The 21,657-nt window shown below is 43.1% G+C and overlaps 1 protein-coding gene across 1 annotated transcript in view; it reads right to left on the reverse strand.

Annotated features, from left to right (window-relative positions):
• Positions 1-21,657, reverse strand: part of ANTXR1 (ANTXR cell adhesion molecule 1) — a 250,291-nt gene that overhangs the window by 123,613 nt on the left and 105,021 nt on the right. Inside the window, exons 11-12 of the mRNA XM_081594569.1 lie at positions 11,601-11,670; positions 9,952-10,030 (exon numbers count right to left, since the gene is read on the reverse strand). Of these exons, the coding sequence (XP_081450695.1) occupies positions 9,952-10,030; positions 11,601-11,670 (149 nt within the window). The remainder of the gene's footprint in view (positions 1-9,951; positions 10,031-11,600; positions 11,671-21,657) is intronic.

The following is a 21,657-nucleotide window of genomic DNA, read 5'->3' on the forward strand; positions in this document are numbered from 1 at the left end:
TAAGATAGTAAAAGCCATCCCTTTTCAGGGGTTGATTATGAGACGCTAATGAATCACTTGTAGCCCTAGGGCTGTGAATTGGTCATTCTTGGAACAAAGTTTCTTTCACTTCAAATAATGGAACAGTAAACTGTAGCCTGTTCCTTTCCAAATGACCAAATTATAAATCAGGGACATCTAGATAAATAATATTTTGCTAATAGACTTGGAATAAACAAATGCTGAATCAATCTTCCAAAAATATTGTCTTGTTCTTCCTTTGAATGGCTTCCCATCACCCAGACTCCATCTTCTGTCATTTAAACCCTCTTCAAAGTCAGTCTCCTATTTCCCCTCCAACCCTGACACCCCTTATTCTTCCAGGATAGGAATTCTTCATCTTCTGTGAAGACGTGGGGGCTAAATGGATAAGGAGAAAGGTGGACACAGGAGTGAGCTGTACAGGCAGTGGAATGATGTCAGGGTGAAGAATCTATAAGAAAAATTGGGGTGTGGGGCTTGGTTGTTTGGAAGGGACTTGTCTTCTCCATGAGTCTTTTCCTGTAACTGAGAAATACAAACTGGGGAGGGTCTTTTTGGGAAAAAGACACTCTGAGCTGAGTACATCATGAGCTGTCTACATGTTATTCTTGAATTTCTAGAATTTGTCCAGCTCCCTTTTGCAGGAGAAGGCAATGGCACCCCACTCCAGTACTCTTGCCTGGAAACTCCCATGGACGGAGGAGCCTGGTAGGCTTCAGTCCATGGGGTCGCGAAGAGTCGGACACAACTGAGCGACTTCATTTTCACTTTTCACTTTCATGCATTGGAGAAGAAAATGGCAACCCACTCCAGTGTTCTTGCCTGGAGAATCCCAGGGACAGGGAGCCTGGTGGGCTGCCGTCTATGGGGTCGCACAGAGTCGGACACGACTGAAGCGACTTAGCAGCTTTTGCAGAAGACATGAATGCTTTCTTAAGTAATTGAGAAGTTAGGGTTAGGGTTAGAACCTGGTAACCCACTAGGACCATTAAGTGGACTCTCCCCAAAGTGTGCAGTGCTTTTGTCAATTTACTTATCCATAGGCCTGGGTGGAGGCTCACGAGTCTTTAGAATAGACAAAGAATTTCTGGATACCCTGTGGTATCTGTCTTTTGCACCCCCAAATATAATATTTACCTTTTACACCACCAAATATCTTATTTACCTCTTGGAGTATGTATTCTGCCTTGGTAACTAGTTTGTATGCTTCTGGAGGGCAAAGACAGGCTACTCGCTTCTCTGAGACCCTAACACTTGGACCACAGTATTATTTCATACATGCCAGTCCCAGTCTTTGGCTCTGTTCACCATCAGCAACTGCTTCTCTAAACTACTTTCCTTAATGAAGAGGCCCACACACTTATAGCTGCTGGTATGAATTAGCTACTTCAAAGATAGCTACCTATTTTGATTAACGGACTGTTTTGTTTACCTTGGAAAAGAAATAGAAGAAAAAAGACTTCTCTGATTTCTACTTTTTCTGAAGAGTGAGCATTAGTTTTTTTATTATGTTGGAAGGCGAGATTGCCACTCAGCACAAGGTTCTGGATTCATTCCCCACCAGGCTGGTGAAATTCAAGAAATTTTGGCAAGGGCAGTCATGCCAACTGTCTGTTTACCTAGATAGTTATACAACTACAAAGCTGGGCTGGATTTTTATTTTCCTAAGTTATTTCAAAGCAATTAGTAACAGAATTGAACTGACTTACAAAATGAACCCAGGAAGTTGCTTTGAATAGAACTCTGCAGACAAGGTTGGAAGATGGCCCCTGACCTCCATCTGAAGCCTCTCTTTGCTGCAGCCACTGGAGCATTCTTCTATGGGCTCCAGCACACTGTCTTCTGAGCTAGCCCTACCCAAGGCTGCCTGTGCAACCTCAGCCTTCACTGGCAGCATCCAGGTTATTTAAGTTGCCATCACCTTGGTTTCTCGTGAAAGTGAAAGTCGCTCAGTTGTGTCTGACCCTTTGTGACCCCATGGACTATACAGTCCATGGAATTCCCCAGGCCAGAATACTGGAGTGGGTAGCCTTTCCTTTCTCCAGGGGATCCTCTCAACCCAGGGATCAAACCCAGGTCTCCCACATAGGAGTCAGATTCTTTACCAGCAGAGCCACAAGGGCTCTTGGTTTCTGGTATTCCAAGGCAAACTCAGGCCATGCCAGTTTTCCTATGATACTGCTTTCCTTTAGATTCTTTTTTTGAAGATGGAAAATGTTTATTTCCTAAATGAGGAGATACTGGAATTCAACATCAAAACAGCATTCTGTATTATACTTAAAGTAAACACTAGAGAAAAACTCCAATTAAGGAAGGCTTCTCAAACTGGTCTCAGTTGTTTTATCTCTATCTTCTCTCCAACATCCCATCCCGACTAACCACAGCCACATGGGCCTCGAACACACCTTCACCCAGGCCATACCCTGAGCAAATTTATCATCTTTCTTGTGAATCAATCCTTCTTTGACTCCCCAGACACTCCACTTCATGGTATCACTCACTGGGCATTGTTCATTTCTCAGTTGAAGCACTTTTGTCAAGTTGCAAATCTTTGCAGTACTTGTCTGTTTCCCATGCATTATCTTTGTGTTCCTTGGACTTAGCAAATGTAGTTACTTAGATTGTGTATCAGTCGCGACAGTTTTGTCTGCTTTGTGCTGTAGATCCTCATGTGCCAGAGCCTGCCCTGAATCTTGATCTTGATAGCGCACACACACACACATTTTTTCTCACTCTTTTTCTGGGGAAAATGCCATTAGTTTGGGAAAAGAACAGTCTCAATTCATGAAAATATGAAGAATAAAATCATTTAAAAACCCTTGTGAAACAAATTGGTACTATGTTCACCCATATAGAAGTCAAATGTACTCCAAACCCCAGTGAGCTGTGGCTATCTCAGGGCACGCTGGAGGATCCAGGCTGTCAGAAAATTCTGAGCTTGCAGCTCTCATCTGTATGAGATGGCACCTCCTCTGATAAGACGCTTCCAGACATGCTGGGTATGATAGCATATTTTAAATTATAATACTAGAAATTTTCTATGTGGTAATGACACATCAAATTTAGTTAATATTTGTTTTGACTCATTCTTCTAAATAGTCTAAATAGTCCCCTTATGTTACTCCATGATCCATTTACTGAGAAAACTTTTTTTTTCAAAAATAGTGAACATTAACAGATACACACCACTATGTATAAAACAGATAAACAAGATTTACTGTAGAGCACAGGGTACTATATCCCATATCTTGCAGCAACCTATGATGGAAAAGAATTTGAAAAATAATATATATATATGTAAAACTGAATCACTTTGCTGTACACTTGACATTTGCACAATATTATAAATCAACTATACAAAAAATATTGAAGAAACTGCAGCTTAACCCAGTTGGACTTATCACCAGATCTAATTTACTGGTGCTGCTTTCCCTTGTTATGCAGGCAATATCCTCAGTCTTTCCCAGCCTGTTCCTAAAGGAACAGGCTTATCACGGACTCAGAAGGAAGCATACTTCTTAATCAGGGGAAAATAGCCTGTTTATAAATAATGAACAGCAAATCTTTTAATGAGAGAGTCCATTAGAATTTTACTCGGCAAGGAAAGAGAATGTCAATGAACTAACACACAGCTGTCACTTTTTAAACTTGACAACAAGACAGACACTGAGACAGGCTCAAATTAACTTGCCCAAGATCATCGTAGGAAATGGAAGGGCTAGAACCTGAAATTAGGATTTTTGACTCAATATTATTCTTAATTCTTCCATTATGCCATAATCATAGAGCATTTGTTCTGGTTTTGATGCCTTAGGGTTAAGTCTGTTGCATTTTTATTTTAATTCAAAAATTTTCTCTGAATAGGGACTTGACATGGGTCCTCTCAGATTTACTCAGCCTTGTCACTGTGGGGCTTCCATGGTGGCTCAGTGGGTCAGCCTGCATTGCAGGAGACACAGGAGACGTGGGTTTGATCCCTGGATCAGGAAGATCCCCTGGAGGAGGAGGGCATGGCAACCTATTCCAGTATTCTTGCCTAGAAAATTCCATGGAGAGAGGAGCCTGGTGAGTCCATGTCCATGGACTTGCAAAGAGTCAGACACGACTGAGTGACTGAGCATGCTCACAAGCACATCACTGTAGCCAGGCTATTGTTCGTATAAATTAGGAGGAAAGAGAAGCTGTCCACTGAGTTAGTGTTGATTTTAGACTTTTATGTCTAACTTTAGGTCTCCTCTTCAAAGACTGTGATTCTCCAACCTGGAAACCAACACTAATCAAATCCTAATAGTTAATAGGGAAGAGCATCAGCTGGGCCTCACTGTTGATCACCAGGTGATCAGGGGTGTGGAGTGCCCATCCTAGGAAAGTAGTTGACAACCTGAGAGACAGACCTCAATTAGAAGGAACAGATATTGATACAAAATAAGAGCAAAAGAGAAAAAGAAGTCATGTTTCCCAGGAGGGACCATGAACAAACTATGCTCATGGCTGTATCTAGTCCTGCTCAGGTTGGTTTCACTTTAGTGGAAGGCCACTTCCCACTTCTCACCTGTTATTATCATTTTTCAAACCACCACTTGGGTTTTGTCTCCTTCATGAAGCCCTCATGACTCTTCATGGATTCACCCCTTCTTCTCTACTCTGAAATCCTACAGCAGTTATACACCTGGCTCCCACAACCTTGTTCTTTATTATATACTCTTTCATGAGTTTTTGGACTCACGTCTCAAAATGGATTTTAAGTTCCTTAAGGACAGCGACTTGTAAAATGTAAATGGAGCACCAGAGACACAGGAAGAATTTGAGAAATACTTGTTGGATGATTCTCTGATTTTTGTACACTTCAGGTGGAAAATTATACAATTTTAGGGTTATTTACATAAAAGAAGACACTCTTTCATAAAAAGTTCTGGTAAGGTCCTAAATTTGCTTGTGTTATTATCAAAATGACAAACTGCTTTTTGCTATTTCCCTTACAGCAGTACATTTAGGTGATTTTTCTCAACCTATTTCTAGAGTTGGAGAAAAAAAAGGAGGCTGGTGAACACTCTTAGAGATGGGATGTATTCAAATATGCTGGGAAGAGAGAGCTTTGGATCTTTGACCATTTTCTATAGTCATGGAGCTCAACAAAGTTTACCATGTGTATAGGAATCTTTTAGTTCTTGGATGGAAAAATGTCTTTCCTGTAAAACTTCATGGAATTTCTGCTCCTGGCAGAGGCAACAGTTATTCATTGCAGATCTTGAAAACTTGTGACATGGTTGTCCAAATGGGCACCAAATAAAGCGAGAAAAGAACAGGTTCAACCACATATTTTAAAATTATTTTTGGTTCCAGGGGATGGACTGGGCAGGCTGCAACTGGCACTGACAAGACTAACCCTTTACTCAGACCCAGGAGATCATTTTTGATCTAAAAACCTTGTCCTCCAAACCAGCTGCCCAAGAAACAAAGGCAAGTCCAAGACTTTACTTCATATTCTGGAGGACCACCCACTCCACTTGCATCTCTATTTGTCCAGTGGTGGCGTCAGTCTTTTTAATTTGAGCTTCTACAGGACCTATTGGGGACTGGGGTTGAATATTTCACTATAGGTCTTCTTCTCTGGATGATTTTGGCCAATTTGTCTGCCCCCTTGCAATCACTTGGGTTTGATCAAGTGACAAACATGTTCTCAAAGGGCTACATGTTGTGTTGAAAGAGTTATTTTGTTACATTGGGACTCTGAAGTGAGGAGCAATTCCTTAGGAAGAAACTCCAATTAGGTCCATCATTTTGACTAAGCTTCCACTATAATAACAACTAACATTTACTGAGCACCTACTACAGGCCAGGCCTTCTGCCAAGCACTTTACATAACCATTTCATTTAATACTCACAATACTGCTAAGGGATGTAAATTATTATTATTCTAATTTTACAGATTAGGAAGTTGAGGTACCTCGGGGCTAGATAACTCAGCCCAGGCCACAGGACTAGTGGACAAAAAACTGATATGATACCTCCTCTGCCTCAGATCCTCTCTGGCTTTAGACGTCTTCCTGTCAACTGAGGGCTACTCCTTGGCCAAAGCCCTCTGGACCATTCTTTTTTTTTAATTAGTTACTTAAGTATAGCTAATTTACAAAGTTGTGTTAGTTTCTGGTGTATAGCACAATGATTCAGTTATATTTATATATGAGTATATAGACTCTTCTTCATATTCTTTCCGTTATGGTTTATTACAAGATATGGAATTTAGTTCCGTGTGCTATACAGTAGGACCTTGTTATGTATCTATTAAATATATAGTATTTATTAGATGTATGGTATTTTGTATCTGCTAATCCCAAACTCCTAATTTATCTCTTGTCCACCCCTTTTCCCCTTTGGGAACCATAAATTTGTTTTTCTGTGTGAAGTTTATTTGTATCATATTTTAGATTCCACATATAAGTGATAGCATATGGTATTTTGTTTTTCTTTACTTACTTCACTTAGTATGACAATCTTCACCTAGTACAACAATAGGTCCATCCTTGTTGCTGCTAATAGCATTATTTCATTCTTTTTCATGGCTGATTAATATTCCATTGTATATATGTATTGCCTCTTATTTATTTATTCATCTGTCAATGGGCATTTAGGTTGCTTTCATGTCCTGGCTATTGCAAAACAGTATTGCTATTAACATTGTGATGCATATTTCTTTTGAATTAGGTATATGCCCAGGAGTGGGATTGATGGATCCTATGGCATCTCTATTTTTAGTTTTTTTATCAAACCTCCATACTCTTCTCCATAGTAGCTGCACCTTGGGGCCATTCTTGATTCCTTTCCTCTCAAGCCCTATGTCTAATGATTTGGGAAATATGCTAGCTTTGCCTTCAGAACATATCTGACTATGATCTCCTCTCTCATCACCATTGTTCCCACCTGAGTCAAGCTACCATCATTGCTTGTGCCTGAAATATTGCCATAACCCTCCTAACCAGTCAAGGTCCTTCTATCCTTGTCTTCCTATCGGCCATTCCAGCAGCCAGAGTGAACTTTCAAATGCAAGCCAGGTTGTGTTGCACCTCTGCAAAAGCCAAAGTTCTCACAAGACCCTCCACTCTCCATCCCATAATCTCACTGCCTACTGCTTGCCTCACTCACTTCTTGTGACTGATCACCAGCCCTCTTTCTTCCTCGAACATACCAGCTGGCCCTGGTGGTGGGCTCTGAGCAGCGGGGCTCACCGTTTGGCAAGTTCTTCCTCACAGTTAACTTCAAAGTCTCTATTCAAATGCCATTTCTCAACGTATCTCTACTTAAAATTTGTGCTCACTCACTCACTCAAGCAGTACCAAATTCCCTTACTTGGTTCTATTTTTTTCTTTATTTTATTTTTGGTGGTATGGGTTGTGTGATCTTAGTTCCTCCCCCAGGGATTGAACCCAGGTCCATAGCAGTGAAAGCATGGAGTCCTAATCTCTGGATCATCATGGAATTCCCTTGGCTTTTTGTTTTTTTTTCTACAGCTTATATCACTTCTTAACATAGTGTGTGATTCATCTGTTATGTCTATTGTTCACTGTCTGCTTTCCCTCCCTGCATCCCCATGAGATAAGAGATTTTTGTCCTTTGTGTCCTCTGATGTATCTTGAGCACCCAGGGCAGTGCCTACCTGGCACATTGTGCATGATCAGCGAATATTTGTTGAATAAATGAGTGAATGGACCTGGATCTAAAATCTTAGGGTCCTTATAACTTTGTCATAGACATGCAGCCTTCTCAAGTGAAAGGCAAATAATGCAGATGTTATGAGGTGATGCTGACCAAGGGTCAGTCGAACAGAAAACTTAGTGACTTGCACTCAGATGAAGGAGATGGGACTGTAACGTAGGCAGGAATGAGTTGGGACGATATTAGAGTGACTTGACTGGGAGTTCTTTTCCTTTTGGGTTATGTCAGTGAGGACACCCTCTCTTCTTGGCTTAGAGGCCCAGGACTTGAGTTTGTCGTCCTGCCCCTGTCATCCCACAGGCTTGGTCCCGAGATATTTCCCTTTCCCACCTCCCTGCCCTCGCGGACTCAGGACACGGCTGTTTCTCCGGTCCGGTCAGACATAATGAGAAATACAGGCCCAAACTGTTGGGTCATTCCAAAGGAGGGAGGAATCTGGAATGGCGTTGTTAGATTTGGGATATTTTAATCATCTCCTGCAGGTTGGCAGTTTCCAACGGGGTCAGTTTCTGAAAGAATCGGGCAGGGCGTGCTTGGAGACATGTCACTGCTCCCGCATCCAGCTTTCAGATTTGGTCTCCAGATTTGAGGTTCCGCTGAGGCGTGCCTGAGACACAGACATTGCTCAGGGGTGACACGTCTCTGTGATGACGTTAGGCTCTTACACTGGTCAAGTGAAACTTTTCTGTTGTCTGTACCCACTGCATTGGTTTACCCAGCTTTCAAGAAAGCTGACTGGCTCCTAACATATGATGGAATGTATGTGTCGGGGGGGAAAGGAGGAGGAAGGACAACTGGGGAAGCTGAGTGCATTGTCCCTTGTGAGGCCTGGCCTCCTGCTCCTCCAGGAAACAATTCATGTTTATCTTGTCCAGCTCCAAGGCCTGCCTGCTCTCCCTCATCCACCTAGATAGTGTTAAGGACAGAAACTCCAATCACTGAGGGGTTCTAACGACATGCCCTCCAAAGGCCAGCTGGGAAGTGACTATGGTACCTGTCTAAGCTGGCCAGCAGGTCAAAAAATGCTAGTCTCTAGAGGGATCTTCCCAGGTGGCGCTAGTGGTAAAGAATTCTCCAAATGTGCCTGCCAATGCAGGAGACATAAGAGGCACAGGTTCAGTCCCTGGCTTGGGAAGATCCCCTGGAGGAGGGCATGGCAACCCACTTCAGTATTCTTTCCTGGAGAATCCCCAAGGATAGAGGAGCCTGGTGGGCCACAGTCCATAGGGTTGCAAAGAGTCAGACACGACTGAAGCGACTTAGCATGCAGAGCAATCTCATGAGAAAAGTGCATTTGCTAGAATAGAAACTGAATATTCAACAAAGATCCTTTTGGAAATGTTCGTATTAGGTGCTGAGGTCTTTATATGAGCTAACAAAGCCCTGACTGCCCTCTGACGGGCTGAGCTCCAAGACACTGACAGTAGGAGCAACCTCATAAACCCAGGGGTTCCCAGCCATAGTTGCACAAGAGAACTCCCAAGGGGGCCCTGAACCCACCAACGCTGGGGCCTGCTACACAGACTTTGTCCCAATTGGTCAGGGCATCCGGATTTTTTAAAAGCTTTCCAGGTGACCTCATGCGCAGCCAGAGATGAATACTATCTTCCATGGAGGACCCAGAGATGGGGCATTGGAAGAGCTGGCAGAGGATACAGTCTGCCCTCTGCTTCACTACCCCTATGGGCCAAGGTCCCTTCCCCTTCTCTCCCACTTCATGAATTTTCTATTTTCTCCTGGATTATTTTCACAATCATATTAACAAGTGGCAACTTCTCCAATTCTAAATAAAAGCCTCTCTTTTTACTCCACCTCTTCCTTCAGCTACTGCACCACCCCCTGCCTCTCGCTTCCTTTTAGAGGAAAAACTCCCTAAGATGGGTTTTCTGTATATATTGTGCCATTTCTTTCTGTGCATTTTCTCCTAAACCCAGTCCATCCAGGCATCCCCGCTCCATACTGCAGAGGCCCTGGCCCCATCGTACCGTCTGGTCATGCCAGTGTGTACAGGTCTCACTTTTAGTAACAGAAACAGGGAACCCAGGAGGCACAGGCATTCCTGATACACTCTTGACGTGTGTGCAGCCCCTGAGGTGGCCAAAGGCTGGCTTCACAGTGCCAGAGTCAAAACTCAGTTAACAGAACACAGAACTGGAAAAAACTCGCCAGGGAGATGAGGATGACAATGAAGTTCTCGGTCAAGGGAAAGGGACTTACGCAGTGTGTGGTGGTGATGATGACAGAACTGGAAATGAAGGAGAGGCCATCATTCATGCTGACTTGAAGTGCGGCTTTCCTGCAACGACATGGGGACCAGGGATAGTCAGCAAGGCGTGCGGACACAAAGGGCCCCTGGGGGCTCCGTTCTAAACCACCCTCTGAGCTGGCTCTTTTGTAAAACGTGGAGGATGCTCTCCAGGGGCCCATCCATCTCTAACACTGTAGAGAGATGTCAGGTACACCCGGCTGGTGCAGCAAGGCAGTGTGTTCAGCCTTTCTTACATCATGGCAAATAGCATTGAATGGGCAGAGGCTGCTCCCGTTTAATTTACTTGCCACATTGTAGTAGGTAGGAAGAGGTAGTCTTAACAAATGGTCCAAATCAGCAGGGGATGAACTGGTTAAGCTAGAAACTCTACAGTTGTTATCTGGACTCTCAGTGATGAGATTTTGATGGTGATGGTTTTGTTACCACCTAGCCAACACAGAACGGTACAGCAGTACATGAGCTAACCTGCTTTCTATTTCCTCCCATCTAGAAGATGCTCGTTGAAACACAAGCTTGTCTTCTGCAGCATGGACACAGGGCTAGTTTGTGAAATCAGTGGCATCATAAGCTGATGTCAGGCAACTAGATTTGTAATTTGAACAAATGATTGAAAGCAGAATTCAGATGAACAAGTTTAGCATTTTTCCTTAAAGCCACCATTCTGTCTTCAGTCTGTTAGAGATGTGTTTACAGAGAGGTTAGTTTGTGTTCTTTCACCAACACTGCCTGTCTGTTTCCCTGCATATTTCTTTTCTTGCTCAGGATGCTAATTCTCTTCCTTCTCTTGAATATTTTGATCTCATCTCACTAGCACTTATCACAACTGCATCACTGCAAGATTTTCTCCATAAATTAGTTCAGAGAGGCTTGGGCAGTGTGAATGAATATTTGATACTCTGGAGAGACACGGAGGAACATTGAATGTGGCCTCAGAGGGTCTGACTGTGGGGTCCTGAATCAACTGTGGATCACTTGCTGAGCTTCTTTTCCCAGTTTCCTTATCTCTAAGAAAGGAGATAATCATCTAGAAGGGCAATTACGATGACAGGATGAGGTTATGAGTATGATAGCACTTTGGGCAGCCTGAGAGCTTTCTAGAAATGTAGTTGTGATGAAGCCAGACAGACCTCGTTTTGAACTTATACTCTTCCACTCACTATGTGACCTCGACAAGCTACTTAAATTCTCTCTGCTACAGACTGCACATCTGTAAAATTGTGATGGTTCATTGGGCTTCCCTGATGGCTCAGAGGGTAAGGAATCTACTTGCAATGCAGGAGACCTGGGTTTGACTCCTGTTTTGGGAAGATCCCCTGGAGAAGGGAATGGCAACCCACTCCAGTACTCTTGCCTGGAGAATCCCATGGACAGAGGAGCCTGGTAGTTTATAGTGGATCTTGGGAGAATAAAGATCCCCTCTGTGAAACACTGATGCTAGTGCCTGGCTCACCGCACTCAGAGCACCATCATCATTATCTAGAGGAGTCTAGAGAAAGGTTCCATAATGACAGTGAAGACAGACTCTTCTCCTTTTGCCCTCCCCCCCACCTCCTCTCACCTCCCTGGCTGTGGGGTTTAGTTGCTGGTGGAAACTTACATGCCAACTTCCTTCAAGATAGGTGCTGGACACAGCAAATAGGTATCTTCCACAGTGAAGGGCTTCTCGTCTGTAAAAAGGAAGTCACTGGATTAAGAGGAGTGAGGCAAATTGATAATTTCATATTCGGTGCCTCCTGTGGACCATCAACCAAGTCCTAGGAGACACTAGAAAAGCTGTGATGTTTTGAAATATAGACTTGTCTTGAGTTGTAAAATCCATTAGAGTGAATGCAAGCTCATCTGCCTGAATACTTTCTAACCTGTATATCCAGTTGAGCCTCAGTGAGCATAGAGAGTGAGCTCTTACCACAGACCAGGCATAACTGAGGGGAAACAAGAAGGTATTAGTCTGATCCTTGGGAGCTTCAAGTCTAGGTCTAGTTTGAGAGAGGAGTCAGATTCATGGGAAAAGTTCATTGATTCAACATTGTTTATTGATACAATAGCCAAGATAGCGAATCCACCTAAGTGCCTATCTACAGATGAATGGATAAAGAAATTAGGGCACATGTGTATAGAATGGAGTGTTATTCAGCCATAAAAGTGGAAACCTGTCTATTTGTGACAACATGGATAGACTTTGAGGGCATTACGCTAAGTAAAATGTCAGACAATGAGAGACAAATACTGTATAATCTCACTCATATGTGGAATATAAAAAGTAAAAAAAAAAAAAACCCCACAACTCACAGATTCAGAGAACAGATTGGTTGTTACCAGGGTCAGGGATAGGTGGGGTGGGTGAAATGAGTACGGTGGTCAAAGGGTACAAATTTCCAGGTATGAAATAAATAAGTAATGAGGATGCAATGTACAGCATGATTCAAAAGTTTACAAGAGTAAATCTTAACAGTTCTTACCCTGAGGAAAAAATTATAACTATGTGTGGTGATGGATGTTAACTAGATTTATTGTGGTGATCACTTCACAATATATAAAAATATTGAACCATTATGTTGTACACCTGAGACTAATAAATATCAATTATATCTCAATTAAAAAAAATTTGCTGACAGATACAAGAAGTAGCTAAGCCAAAATATCGTTTGGCTTCAGAAGACAGAGAGCAGCTCCCTCTAGGTGGGTGACATGATGAGGTCACAGGGAACATGACAGCAGCTGAGCTTCAGGGGAGAGATGGGAAGATGCCTTCCTGGTGGGACAAATGGCAAACAGCAAAGACAGAGCAAACAAAAGGGATGCTCCAGGGTAGGACATAAGGAGGATTTGAAAAGATCACTATAGGAAAATGTTTGGCCCAAGTTCTTTGAGTTAGACTGAGGGATTTGGACCTAAGCCTATTTGGCTATGAAAAGAACTTTGGAGGTTTTTGGAGAAAAACTTGAAGTGATGATTTTGGAAGTTTTAGCAAATGTAGTTATGAAAGATGGATTCAAGCGGGGGGAATCTAGAGCTGGGGGATTTCTTTTTCTTATCCTAATGGATGTCCAGGGAAAAACTTAAGCAGCTTTAATCTGGAACTCCTTAAAAACTTCATCGTATCTCAGATTCTGGGGCCAGAAGCAGGGCTGAGAAGTTACTAAACCCAGCATATGGTAGTCATTCTTTCATGACTCAACATTTATTGGGTGCATTCTTTGTTCAAAAGATTGTAGTAGGAACTGTAGGTGATATGAAGATGAATAAATATGCCCCTTTAATCAAGTTGTGAATACAGATGCCTAGAAGACAGAAAGGAAGCCATGTATAATGGAAGGATGCTATCCTGCTGTTGCATTTGATAGGAAATTGATGTCTCTAACGACATTTACATGTAATTGACACTAAACACTTGCCTGAGTGGAGATTAGGAAGCTTCATGCCTTCCATGATAGGATTTAAGGACCAGACCCACATGAGATAGGAGCTGGAGGACACATCTGAGTTCTAAGCACTGTGTTTCCATGGAAGGAGGAAAAAGGGATGGCCAATTACAATTTCCCCTGATGTCTAGGGAGACCTTCAAGTGGTGAAAAGGTAGGAAGATTATTCCAAGTCATTCATTCAACAAATATTTATTCAAGACCTACTATGAACTAGAAACACAGGCTTTTAGAAGAGAAACATGGTCTCTGCTTTCATGGATTTTATAGAAGTTGCAGGGGAGATAGTTAGTAAACACATTTAGTTTTTTGAAGCAGTAAAAATATTACATTTATTTAATCTTAGTCTTCAGTACAAGATTTTTTAAATGAAGGAGAGTGGATTTATAATACTATATTAGTTTCCAGTGTATAACATGATGATTCAATATTTTTATAGATTATACTCCATTTAAAGTTATTACAAAATAATGGCTAAATTTTCTTGTGCTGTACAACATATCCTTGTTGCTTATTTAAACACATTTATTTATTAAAAATATATTCTCTTGAATGTCTACCATGTGCCAAGCGTTATGCTAGGTCTGCAACTGAACACAATAGACAAAGCCTCTCACTTTTTTTTTTTTTTAATGGCCAGTGTTTTAGTTATGTATTGGAATTAGGGATGTGGGCAAGATTTATGCCCTGGGGATATCAGATACTGAACTTGCTAATAATAAGTGGCATTTATTTCCTGTTATTTCTTGGGTCTGTAGCCTAAGGAGAAGGGATAATTAGCAGAACAAAATGCAGGCACTCTTATGCCTTCCAGACAGAGGTCACCTACTAAATCAAAACTTCAGTTAGAGTTCTAATGAGTAACCCTGTTTGAGGGAGGGCTTCACATAGGAAGTAAAATGGACATTGGGTTTTGCTGAGTGAACAGGAGTTCTGGAGGAGGAGAAATCATGAGGAAAGTACAACAAAGCACAAAAAATGCTGTTATTACACATATTACTATTTGATTAAATTGTGTTCAGTACAAAGAAGGAGAATCAGGGGGCAGATTTCCATCTGGAAGGTCAGGAAACATTTCCTTGAGGAAAAGCTCTGCGAGCTGAGACCTGAGGCCAGGTGGAGAGGACACGGGGTGGGAAAGAGGTGGACCTGCACAGATTCTGGGGCAAGAAGGAGCCCAGGTCTTTAGGAGCTAGGAGACAGCTGACAAGGCTGTTGGATTTCAGTGAGACAGTGGATAAAATATGAGGCTAGAAAAGGCAGCAGGGCCAGATGATCAAGCCCTTGTAGATCATGGTGGGTTTGGGGGACTTTTCCTAAGTGTAATAGGAAGATACTGGAGTTTCCCCTCATATTTAGAATGAATGCTGGCAGATTGGGCTTCCCGGGTGGCTCAGTGGTAAAGAATCCGCCTACCAATGCAGGAGACACAGGAGATGCAAGTTCAATCCCTGGGTCGGGAAGATACCCTGGAGTAGGAAAAAGATTTCCAATATTCTCCAATATTCTTGCCTGGAAAATTCCATGGACAGAGAAGTCTGGCAGGCTATAGTCCATGGGGTAACAAATAGTCAGACGGGACTGAGCACACAGCCCGCAGGCACTGGCAGATTATGGAATATTGTCAGAATAGTGAGTGTGTTGAGAACAATTAAAAGCTTATGAGGACAGAGGCAGATCACACAGGGCTTGACCTGGGCATTATCTTCAAGATGCTTTTCTGTCCATGGGCATTATCTTCAAGATGCTTTTCTGTCCATGATGGTGACGATGACAGTGAGACTTGGGGCATGATGGGTGCTCTAAGTGCGTCACACACATCACATACCCCAGTTTTACCTTCCAGTAGTGCGGTCAGGCAAGGCTATTATTCCCTTCACTTTATTTTTTAAATTATTTTTGGCTGCAGGGGGTTCTGGTTGCTGTGCACAGGCTTTCTCTATTTGCCGCGAGTGGATTCCACTCCTTAGTTGCAGTGCTCTGGATTCTTAGGGCGGCGTCTCTTGTTGCAGAGCCCAGGCTCGAGAGCCTGCAGGCTTCACTAGCTTTGGCCCATGGGCTTAGCTGTCCATGCCAGGTGGGATCTTAGTTCCTGGACCAAGGATTGAACCTGTGTCCCCTGCACCGCCAAGAGGATTCTTAACCATTGGGCCACCGAGGAAGTCCCTATTCCTTTCCTGTAAAGGTGAGGAACAGACAAAGATGGAGACACTTGCCAAGTGTTACACAGGAGAGCTTGCATCAGCACGTGGGCAGTCTGGTCGCCATCTCTGGATAAAAGCCAGGCTTGATCTCCTCTCACTATGACCTTGGGAACCAAGGCAAGGCAGGACTCACTGGGTTCATTTTCCAGATGCAAAATGGAGGCTCAGAGAGGCTATAGTAAACCATGATCTCACAGCAAGTCAGAGGCAAAGCCAGAATCAGAACTGGATTCCCCAGAGTCCACACCAAGGGCCTCTCCGTTCCAGGAAAAGCTGTATTAGAGGAGAAACAAAGCCCGGGATAGGCGTGGCCAATGACAACCTATATTTACTTGCTCTGGGTGCTGCACACACTCTAGTAATACTCGGAGTGTGGGTTCCTGCCCATGGAGCCACCAGCCCGCCGCAGCACGGCCACAGGAGGCCTTGTGACTCCCGGCTGCATTCTGCAGGGGGAGCGGAAGGGGGCGCAGTACAGCCACACGCCCGGGCCCCGGCTACCTTCTCCGCACTCTCCCAGCAGCTGTTCTCCTCCCTCCCAACAGGAAAGGCGGGAGAGTTGGAGGTTGGTCGAGCAGCAGCGGACTCGTTTCTCACTTTTCCCCTCCTTTCATTTTCTTTTCCTGCCTGGGAGACCAGCTATTTCAGGAGCAGAGCAGAGGAGACCCTCGCCACTGAGAAGCCCGAGCAGACGTGGCTGCAGGCTGTGGCACCGCCTCCCACCCGTTCATCAGAGTCCCAGGCTGTGGGCCTGCTCTGGGGAGCTGGCATTTTCGGCTTGGAGAGAGATTGTTTGGTTTGGAGCCTGGTTTCACTTTACCACAAAAATGAGTGCTTTTTTTTTTCTTTCTCTCTAAACAAAGGAGGGCCATTTGGTTTCCATAACTCTGATCATCTGACTCCTTCCTGGAACGTCCACTTGGGAAGCAGGGTCCAAAGCTTTCCTCCTCAGGCTGGGCCACGTTTGGCTCAGGGGCCATGCCAACCTCAGGGCCACCTCTGCCAGAACCAGTGGTGTAGTGATGTTTACGGGGGCAACATCCACTTTGGAGGATGGTGGAGGGCCCTGGTCCTCTGTCCACTGGCGGCCATTCACTGCTTGTTAGTACCAGGTGGACAGGGGAAATGGAGCCAGGAGCTGGGAGGAAATTAGGGAGGGGAGGGGGCTGAAACCAGGCCTTAAGGGAATTTTTAGATGATCTATAAATATAAATGTCCTTGCTTTTTACGATAGTTCTGAATTCAGTGCATACCCATGACATAGGTGAATTCAAAGCATCTGTCTTACAACAGTCTGATAATCAAACTGAAACTTGACTTAAATCAGGATTTGGGGATCAACGAGTATCCTTACACCAAACCATCAGACACCCAGGCTTGGGATCTGAGCAGCTCTGGAGATGAGTACAGGGGTCACAGTGCCGGGTAGACTCCAGAGTCAAACAGATGCAGGTTCAAATCCCAGGTCCTGTGACTAGTGTGTGACTGAGGACAAGTTCCTTATCTGTGAACAGTAATGATGACATCATTGCATCAGGTTGTGCGGGGAGTACAAGAGTGCCTAGAAGTACATGACTTAGCACTCAAGAAACATTTAGTAAATGTTACTTCACATTATTACACAGGTATCCAAGCCTTTAAAATGGACTGTAAACTAAATGTGTGGTTAAAAATCAGAGGAATTTAAAATTTAAAATTTCAAAATGCCTAATTGCTTGATTACATTGTTCTATCAAACATCTTTTTAGGCATTAGTGATAAGAATAGAGTAGGATAATTAAATAGTTTAGAAATCCCACTAGGGGATTAAAGGTAGAAAGGGAATTTTAAAGGAGTTTGGGAGACTGCTGAGAGCATATGAACACTCAAGAAAAGAATCCAGTCACCTAGCAACAATCTACTCTGTCTTGAAGGAAGACCAGGCACATTCAAGTGCCAGGCACAGTCAAGCCACAAATCCTGAGAGTTATAACACAAGATAATAGGTATGGGGTCTGAATCTTGTTACCTGAAGTCAGGGAGTTAATGGTCCTTGGAAGATTGGGATTTCTGCATGCAACCATGACATGAATTTAGGTGAAAGGGTAAATGAAGGGGATGTTATATCAAAACCTAAGACTAATCAACATGTGTTAGTATATGTCATCACCCTTTTGCTAATAAGTGTTTAGTCTCTCAGTTGGGTCCAATTCTGCGACCTCATGGATTGTAGCCTGCCAGGCTCCTCTGTCCATGGGGATTCTCTAGGCAAGAATACTGGAGTGGGTTGCCATGCCCTCCTCCAGAGGATCTTGCCAATCCAGGGATCGAATCCAGATTTCCCACAGAGTAGGCAGAGTCTTTATTAACTGAGCCACAAGGGAAGCCCTTTGCTAATATACATATGATTTAAATAGCACCATGACAGTCCCAGTTAAACCATATAGGGACAAAGGAGAAACTAAATGACGTAAGCCTGGTGTCTACTCCAAAATGAGGAAGAAGGTGGTCTTCTCTCCTCCCTACTTTTTGATTATAAAAATATAGCCCTCTTCGTTCTCAGGGCTGCACTCCCTTGCCTGCCTGCTGTATTTCTAACAAGCGTCTTATGCTAATAAACTCACTCTTAGTCTATTGTTCTACCTCATGCTGAATTCTTTCTGTGACAAAAGACCTGAGCTTCATTAAGTCTGGTTGCCAGGTGAACAGTTTCAATTAAAACACAAAGGATTCTAGTCCCTTCCCAAGTCAGGAACTGTGGGTTCAAGTCCCAATCTGAGTTTTGGCTGGGTCTGAGTCCCATCTCTGACCTGTCTCTTGAGAAACCTGTATGCAGGTCAGGAAGCAACAGTTAGAACTGGACATGGAACAACAGACTGGTTCCAAATAGGAAAAGGAGTACGTCAAGGCTGTATATTGTCACCTTGCTTATTTAACTTGTATGCAGAGTACATCATGAGAAACGCTGGGCTGGAAGAAACACAAGCTGGAATCAAGATTGCCAGGAGAAATATCAATAACCTCAGATATGCGGATGACACCACTCTTATGGCAGAAAGTGAAGAAGCACTAAAGAGTCTCTTGTTGAAGGTGAAAGAGGAGAGTGAAAAAGTTGTCTTAAAGCTCAACGTTCAGAAAACTAAGATCATGGCATCTGGTCCCATCACTTCATGGGAAATAGATGGGGAAACAGTGTCAGACTTTATTTTTTGGGGCTCCAAAATCACTGCTGATGGTGATTGCAGCCATGAAATTAAAAGACGCTTACTCCTTGGAAGGAAGGTTATGGCCAACCTAGATAGCATGTTTAAAAGCAGAGACATTACTTTGCCAACAAAAGTCCATCTAGTCAAGGCTATGGTTTTTCCAGTGGTCATGTATGGATGTGAGAGTTGGACGGTGAAGAAAGCTGAGTGCCGAAGAATTGATGCTTTTGAACTGTGGTGTTGGAGAAGACTCTTGAGAGTCCCTTGGACTGCAAGGAGATCCAATCAATCCATCCTAAAAGAGATCAATCCTGGGTGTTCATTGGAAGGTCTGATGTTGAAGCTGAAACTCCAATATTTGGCCACCTCATGCGAAGGGTTGACTCATTGGAAAAGACCCTGATGCTGGGTAGGATTGGGGGCGGGAGGAGAAGGGGACGACAGAGGATGAGATGGTTGGATGGCGTAACCGACTCGATGGACATGGGTTTGGGTGGACTCCGGGAGTTGGTGATGGACAGAGAGGCCTGGTGTGCTGCAATTCATGGGGTCGCAGAGAGTCGGACACGACTGAGCGACTGAACTGAACTGAACTGAGTCCCATCTGAGAAGGAATGTGATTTGATTAGAAATTTCTGGGAAAATGAAATGTTTTAGTGAATGTGTTTTGTGTGTACATATGTGCACATACACAGGCATATATATTTACTTATGCATTCACACACATATTTATACCTATACATACATATATACGTATATCTATTCTATACTGATTTTGTATAACACTATATACCTATGGACAGCATATTAAAAAGCAGAGACATTACTTTGTCAACAAAGGTCCGTCTAGTCAAAACTATGGTTTTTCCAGTAGTCATGTATGGATGGGAGAGTTGCACCATAAAGAAAGCTGAGTGGCGAAGAACTGACGCTTCTGAACTGTGGTGTTGAAGACTTGAGAGTTCCTTGGACTGAAAGGAGATCAAATCAGTCCATCCTAAAGGAAATCAGTCCTGAATATTCACTGGAAGGACTGATGCTGAAGCTGAAACTCCAATACTTTGGCCACCTGATGCGCAGAGCTGACTCATTTGAAAAGACCCTGATGCTGGGAAGGATTGAGGGCAGGAGAAGAGGACGACAGAGGATGAGATGGTTGGATGGCATCACCGACTTGATAGACATGAATGTGAGCAAGCTCCAGGAGTTGGTGATGGACAAGGAGGCTTGGCATGCTGCACTTCATGGGGTCGCAAAGAGTCGGACATGACTGGGTGACTGAACTGAACTGATATACCTATGGTCTCATTTGACATTATTATTACTATTAATTTACAATTTGGGAAACTGAGTCTCAAAGAAGTTGGTTAATTGAGTTAGTGTTGTAACATGAATAAAAGACCTGGAAATCAAACCCAGGTTTTCTTGAAATGACAGATATAATTTAAACTAGTTAGTCATTTTATATTGTCATACTCTCACAGCTAGTTTTATGATGTGGCCTGAAGTATACCCAGAGCTGAGTCTGACAGCTGTGGAGGCAAAAGGTCAAGATTCTCCACGGGTGAGGCTGAATAATGTTAGGAGGCTTGTCTTCCATGAAAGGCAACCAGGTTTGAGAAGCTCTGTGAGAAGATTCCAGTGTCCTCTGGGAGACTCTGACTTATTATAATTAACCCGTATCTCAAAACCATACATTCAAATGTGTACATGGTTTTGATCTCAGATCAATGTAATTCTTTTCAGACTGGTTAAGAAGTTTCCAGAATTCTTAGCTGCAGTTGATGACTGTCTAATGGATTTGGGATAAAACCAAGATTAAAATTTATTAGCTAATTCAAACACCAATCACAGTGAATCCTTTTATAGGGCTGATTAAATAACTGAAATACTTTCCAAGTCTTGGCAATCCTTTCTTGATATAAATATTTATTTCTGGCCAAAAGGACAAGAAAATAACTCTTAGTCTTATCTAGGGGAGCTTGCTGAAACCCTCCAAAAGCTGATGTAAGCTCCAAAGTAGAGTTTACATTCCTACTGTGACAAAATAGTGGAGGTTAGGAACTGAATGAGCTCACCCTGCTCTTTTCCCCATCGTCCCTGGGTCTAGGGAGCATTTTTGTGGCATCTCTGAGCCAAGTATAACTGTTCAGCACCAAATTATCAGCTGGTTGGGGAATGTGTCCCTGAATGAAGGGAGAAAAGACAGGCTAGACTAAATGTTTCTACCTTTTCACTGACTTGAAAAGTAACCAGCTTTTAAAAAATTAGACTTTTAAAATACTGTGCAAAAACTGGAAATAAATGATACTCTGCAGGACTCCAAGTTGATGAAATTCAAGGCATCTGGCTTGAGCTTTCTGAGGTCCCAGCCAGAAAAGAGGTGGTTGATTGCTCTACTGGGACTCGTGCAATGAAAATTCACAAATGTGAGGGTCTTACTGCAAAGCTAAATGGGATCCGTTGCTTAGAGTAGAAAGAAGCTAATATTTATTAGGCATGTGAACTCCATATCAGACCCTGAACTGGAAGATTTTTCATAGACGAGTTTGGTAAAAAACCTATGCATTCTTCTGATAGAAGTCATTAAACTCTACAGAAGGGGACCCAGTAGAGATTTTGAAAGTGGAGAGGGAAGCTTCTGCTTGGAAAGGCTAAACAATGGTTTTCTGTGGTCAGAGCAATGAGAAGAGTCAACACAGAATGGGAAGAGCCAGTAGTGAAGCACAGGAGAGTGGGGCCAAGTTGGCAATAATCCTCAGAACATACACATCTGCTGTAATGTTCTCTCATGTCTGTAATATGGCAGAAACAGGCTGGCCACTATTTCTTTTTTCCTCAGA

The sequence above is a fragment of the Giraffa tippelskirchi genome, chromosome 4 (assembly GCF_054371585.1).
Source record: "Giraffa tippelskirchi isolate mGirTip1 chromosome 4, T2T-mGirTip1v1.2.pri, whole genome shotgun sequence".
NCBI lineage: Eukaryota > Metazoa > Chordata > Mammalia > Artiodactyla > Giraffidae > Giraffa > Giraffa tippelskirchi.